We start from the raw sequence: 6,000 nt of genomic DNA on the forward strand, positions 1-6,000 counted from the left end.
CTCTCTGCCCGCCTCTCTGCCTACTTGTGGTCTCTGTCAAATGAATAAATTAAAAAATCTTTTAAAAAAAAAGTGTAAAACATTGAGAAGCATGTCATTTTTCTGATCTGATGTCAACTTGAAATTCTTCAAAGTTCAAAAGCTGTTTTTTCCTTTTGTCATCAAAACTGTAACCATCCCACATCCACCTTCATGTCCTTTGTCTATTTTAGTAGTTCGGTCTCAGCAAACATTCGTTGAATTTTAATTAGGAAGCGTTTTGGATGGAAGTTGAGAATCCTAGAATGTCATGAGCACACTATGAAGGTGCACATAGGAGTTGTGTCTTTTCATAATGGCAGCTTTATTCAATCATAAAGCAAGGTTAACATAATTATACAGAAGGTTCTGGATTCCAAACACAATGACATTTTATTAGTGTTTAACTTGTTTTCTTACAGATCACACAAATTAAATCACAAGAGAATCGCCTAAGATGAAAACAAGTGGTAGGAAGTTAATGAAGCAAACGCGGTGAGTGTGCAGTTGAGATAAGGCCTCCTTTCGGTCTAGGTCTGCTCTCAGCACTTGCTACTTAATATGTTCAAGCAGTGAAGGATCTCTGTGCTGTCCCAAGACCATTGGGGCAGGGTCTTCAGGACAGTTGCCTTTTTGATGTGGTCAGAGATGAAAGAGTCAGCATCTGGAAAGTTTTGACAGTTTGCTGCAAAAATCCTCCCTTTTTAAAGGGATTCAATTAGTCTTGGACCTTTGCAGACCTCCTCTGGTTCCGCTGGTTATCAGTTTTTGGTGTGGTCAGCCTGCGCTGGCTCGGAAGACATCTGTCCTTAGCTGCGATGCCCTTGACTGCTTGCATCGTTGCTTGACTTAAGTTCTGAGTAACTCCATCTTAATTTCTACACAGCGTTAACTAAAACCCATGATAAAAGTGAAGCAACAGTGAACTCAACAAGTGAACAAGTGAGCAATACATTGTTGCTGTTTCTTAAGAGTTTTTTTCCTCGAGAACGTAGTTTATTTTGGCTCAGTTATTTCCCTCAAGAGTCAATTAGAAAACAGGACTCATAGACAAAACACAAATATAGAAGTAACTTTTTCGCTGTGGTATTGTAATTACAGTGTAAGACAGAAGATCCCAGAGCAACCTGAGACACTGCCTCGCCCTGATTGGAAAGAAGATCTAGGCGATTAATGAAAGACGATTCCTTCATCCCTCGCCTGTGTTCGTCTGCGAGCCACCTCCGCTAATTGCGGAGTCTTTTGTAGTCAACGGACTAACGTAGTCATTGGTGGAAAACAATCAATTTACTACGGCCGCTAGCCGGCGCTCCCGAAAAACCTGGCCGCATCTGAAGCCTACCCGTTACTGGCCTCCACAGGCTCTCTTCCGGGAGGCGGTGAACATACGCTCCCGGCGCGTGACGCAGCACGTCGTGGTATAACTACGTGACGCGCGACGGTAGCTTCCTCTTTGATCGCCAGACCGCCTTTCAAGATGGCGCCGGTGAGTGAGAGTGGGATTTTGGTGGGAGCATGTTTCCCCAGTGTAAATGATTTTTGCATTTGGCGAATTGGGGAGCTCTCTTTTGAGGTGAAGGGACGGCAGAAATGGAGACTGGGTGAGGAGCACAAGCACGATGTGAAGATTCTGAGTTGTTTTTTTCGAGACCCTTGGCGACTGCCTTGCGGTCTAGTGGAGTTCGAGGTGGGCCCGAAGTTTGGATGAGTGGTTATCGCAGCACAAGGAAGGAGGTTCACAACGATGAACCGGCCTAATGGGGCAGCATTGGGCCATTTCTTTTCAGTCTCGCTTCTCGTAACGCCGATGCTTGCCTATTCGTTTGCGCCAGGAAGGAGATTGGGTGATCGGATCGGTCTGATGGCTTTGCTACAGAAGTTTCAGAGAACTTCAGAACTAAGTTGGGGAAGAAGTTTCTTTACTACCGCATGACGGAAGTTTTTAAAAGATAAAAGTCGAGACTCGCGTGTATAAAAGCGTGCACCAGAGAGTTTATGTTATTAATTAACAAGGGAATCAGTAAAATGTTTAATCCAGTCCAAAGAGCATTTGAAAGAATAGGTATATGTCAACAATTAAGTTTTGGATGTTTGGGAGTGGTGGTGGTACAAATTACTCGGCTACCTAAAAGCAAACTGGCATTACTACATGGTGTACTTTTGGGTGGATCTAATTTGGAGATGGTATCCTCTACTGATTTGTCTGTTTTCAGTACATTGCCTGAATGTAATTAATAGTAATAGACTAATTAATAGTAGCCACAGCAGCATTTTACTTGGATAGCCCAGTTATGTGTTTTTAATCTAAGTTTGGGGTATGGAAAACTAATGTTAGAAATGTTTTTTTGAATTGAAAAGTCTTTACAGGATTTAAGGTCCCCCTCTCCCTCACCTATATAACAAAATAAGGATTTAATTTCTAGACTTTATTATAAGGATATAATATATTATAAGGATATCATATTATAAGGATTATATATAAGATTATATTATAAAGATATAATATATATTATAAGGATATAAGATTTTATTATAAGGATTTAATAAATTTATTCCGGCATATAATTGAGCTTGGGCAAGGTAGTGTATACTACCTGTGTCCCATAGGGCCTGGCCTATAGTGAACAGTACCTGATAATTTTAAAATTGAATGTCAGTGGTCTGAAAAATATTGAAAGCCCATAAAACTTGATAATTGGAACAGAATGGCTTGATTTGAGGTCCAAACCAGCCCTGGGTGCGTTTCGGTTTTAATTTACAGTAGAAAGTAGGTTGTTTCTTGTAATAGTCTTTCGTGGTTGTATATGTAGGATTCTTTGGAATTATCTGATGAGGAGAACTAATAGGGGCTTGCCATATGTTTTGAGCTTTCTTGAGTTTTGCACTTTGGAGACACTCGGGTGGTGAGTGGGGAACATTCCCACTGGATTTTACAAAAACTTGGTTTAAACAAAGTTAAGGACCCCTTTCACACAGTGTGGCTGGGGAAAACGCTATACCCAATAGGTACGAAGCAGTTTTTTACATCTTGCACGATTTCGTATATATAGAAATACATCACAGTACATTGTATATCTTTGGGCTGCTACAGATTTTTAAGTTTTGTATACAAAGTTAATAAATTGAATAGTAGTAATTACGTTAACTATCTGTAGCAGAAAGACAAGAAACCTAAGAAGTCAACCTGGAAATTTAATTTGGACCTTACCCATCCAGTAGAAGATGGAATTTTTGATTCTGGAAATTTCGTAAGTAACGCTCTCCTCAGCTTGTTTTTTATCATTGTAATAGAGTTCTTAATGACTTAAGTATGTAATATTTGATTTTAACCTAAGCTCTATTCCTAGGGTACCTTCCCTAGTGAATATCTAGGGTTTTCTTCCCTAGTTTTGCATGTTTTCTGTTTTAAAACAGGAACAGTTTCTACGGGAGAAGGTTAAAGTCAATGGAAAAACTGGAAATCTGGGGAATGTTGTTCACATTGAACGCTTCAAGAATAAAATCACAGTTGTTTCTGAGAAACAGTTCTCTAAAAGGTTGGTATTTGTTTCCCATAATACTTTAGTGAAATTATGGTAGTTGTGAATATTTTATAGAATACACAATCCTTGTATTTTCTCTTCATAGGCAGGAGTAGATGTGGTGATAAGGTCAGGGAGATACAAACAGAAATGTTTTGAACTTACTAATGGCCTATGTGAATGGAAAATGGGTTCAGTAACTGGGCCAGTTCCTTAGGCTGGTTGTCAGTCAGTGTAATTTATTGCTGGAATATAGGAAAGTTATATATAGGGCTCTTGTCCAGTGCATAGTAGTCCTTGAAACTCAATTATATATAAACTTAAACAGTGTTAGGTGTTTTTGTTTGTTTTTGTTTTTAAAGATTTTATTTATTTGACAGAGATCACAAGTAGGCAGAGAGGCAGGCAGAGAGAGAGGAAGGGAAGCGGGCTCTCTGCTGAGCAGAGATTCCCGATGCGGGGCTCGATCCCAGGACCCCAGGATCACGACCCGAGCCGAAGGAAGAGGTTTTAACCCACTGAGCCACCCAGGCGCCCCACAGTGTTAGGTGTTTGGAAGATGTTGCAAGAAACCTGTCAGATGTGTAACATGAAAGTAATGTCCCAAATTAAGTAATGTACGTGTTTTCTTATACCTCGGTTTTTACGGTCTTGGTGGTTTATTTAGTAGAAGCAGCCAGTCAAAGGTAAAGTCTAACGTTTTGCCGGGTTTAGTTCGTCTAATTTACTCAACAAATACTAAGTACTTAATGGCAGCACTCTTGTAGGACTGGATAGCCAAGCAGGCAAGTACCTATTACTAAGGAGCTCCAATTCTAGTGGAAAGAAATGATAAAGTATTAACTAGTTGACCAGTTCTGTGTAAATGCATAAAGAGGATTTCAGGGTTGATATTAGATAAGGTGGTTAAGGAAATCTCATCTAAATGAAGTGCTGGAGTGAGACATGCAAATTAGGGGATTCATGATTATGGCTGAAAAAGACTTGGTGGTGGAAGCTGAAGACTGAGCCTGTTGTGAGAATAGGTGAGCCCGTGGTGGCTCGGACTAAAGTAGAAGTGCATGTTATCTGTGGTTATGAATTCACTAGGGATTTGGGGATGAAAGGTTATGTTCTCAAGGACTTTACAGACATGCACATAATTATTATAAAATGCAATGCTACAATTGCTGTGTTGAAGATAAAAGATAGGGCATAGGAATTTGCGGAGAACCTGAGATGAGTAGTGTTGCCTGTGGAATGAAGTATTCTAGCAAAGGGAACAGCGTTAAGAACAGGGAAGTTCAAGGACTGCTTGATAGTCCAGAATTTAAAGTGTAAGTTGAAGGGAATGGCTGGAGTGATGAAATTAGACCATGTTGAAAGCTTTTTATGACTGGCCATATGTTAGTTGTAAGTATGTCGATAATCCTGAACTTGTAAATGAATTCAGCCCTGTTGTAGGTTTCCTTGTATTGATCATGGGATTGAAGTTAGGGAGGTTGATAGTAGTGAAAGGAATGTTGACATGTTAGTGCATAATACATCTAAGGAATGAAATTGTATATTAAAAGGTAATCTGGTTATGGCAATGAAACTGATGAGGAAGCTGCTGTTGCTCTTTTTAGTGTCAACATAAAGGATGTTTATATTAGGGAGATGGGAGAATAGGGTTTGTAGGGCACCAAATGATTGTAATTGGGGTTGAGTGGCCACCTTACTAGATCCCCAGCAGCCTTGAACAATGTTGGATACAAATGAAATATTCTGGAGGGAACATTAAAGATGAATACAACTGCTTTTTATATAGTAAGCCTTTGCATAATAGATAATTGTATTTCTTAATGAGATTCATGTCTTGATTTTAAAGGTATTTGAAATATCTTACCAAGAAATACCTTAAGAAGAACAATCTTCGTGATTGGCTTCGTGTGGTTGCATCTGACAAGGAGACTTACGAACTTCGTTATTTCCAGATTAGTCAAGATGAAGATGGATCTGAGTCTGAAGACTAGGTGAAGCTGCCCCTTGCAGGGTTTTGCTTGTTAATAAAACGAAGGAAACAGCTAGAAATGGACTTTTAGTTTATTGGTGAATAAAAAGCATTATACCCTGTATGTTAAGCTTCTGCCTCTTTTATTTAAGTATATGCCATTTACATGATTCTGGGGTTTCCTTTGATAGTTTTTGTAAGTAATATTTAAGTAGCCTATAGCTGGTAGAATTTTTTCAGGATTTCTGAAATTTACTCCTTTTATGGATGTCCTCAAGTTAAAATATGTAGTGTTGTATAGGAAATAGTGAAGCACAGTATTGTGTATGACTTTATATAGTGAAATACTTAAAATTCTCTTGGCAGTCTTAAACATTTTTACAGTTTGTTAATGCAGTTCTGAGTGCTTAGAACAGTTTTTAAACATACATGCTCATATTGAGTCACTCCTGCCCTCTGCTTCAGAGGATGCTGACTCCCTGGTTTGCA

The 6,000-nt window shown here is 39.2% G+C and overlaps 1 protein-coding gene across 2 annotated transcripts; it reads left to right on the forward strand.

Moving 5' to 3' along the window:
• The first annotated feature begins 1,456 nt into the window (after positions 1–1,456).
• LOC111148320 (ribosomal protein L22 like 1) lies at positions 1,457–5,635 on the forward strand. Of its 2 annotated transcripts, none has more exons than XM_022504824.1 (4): positions 1,457–1,504; positions 3,174–3,266; positions 3,433–3,554; positions 5,389–5,635. In XM_022504824.1, exons 1-4 carry the CDS (start codon positions 1,496–1,498, stop codon positions 5,531–5,533), a joined length of 369 nt encoding a protein of 122 aa, XP_022360532.1. In that variant the 5' UTR covers positions 1,457–1,495; the 3' UTR covers positions 5,534–5,635. The 2 variants fall into 2 exon arrangements, with proteins under 2 accessions (XP_022360532.1, XP_022360541.1); XM_022504833.1 differs by having other exon boundaries at positions 1,474–1,504; positions 3,177–3,266.
• Positions 5,636–6,000: the final 365 nt, after the last annotated feature.

The sequence above is a fragment of the Enhydra lutris genome, unplaced genomic scaffold (assembly GCF_002288905.1).
Source record: "Enhydra lutris kenyoni isolate GAN:26980312 unplaced genomic scaffold, ASM228890v2 scaffoldscaffold2, whole genome shotgun sequence".
NCBI lineage: Eukaryota > Metazoa > Chordata > Mammalia > Carnivora > Mustelidae > Enhydra > Enhydra lutris.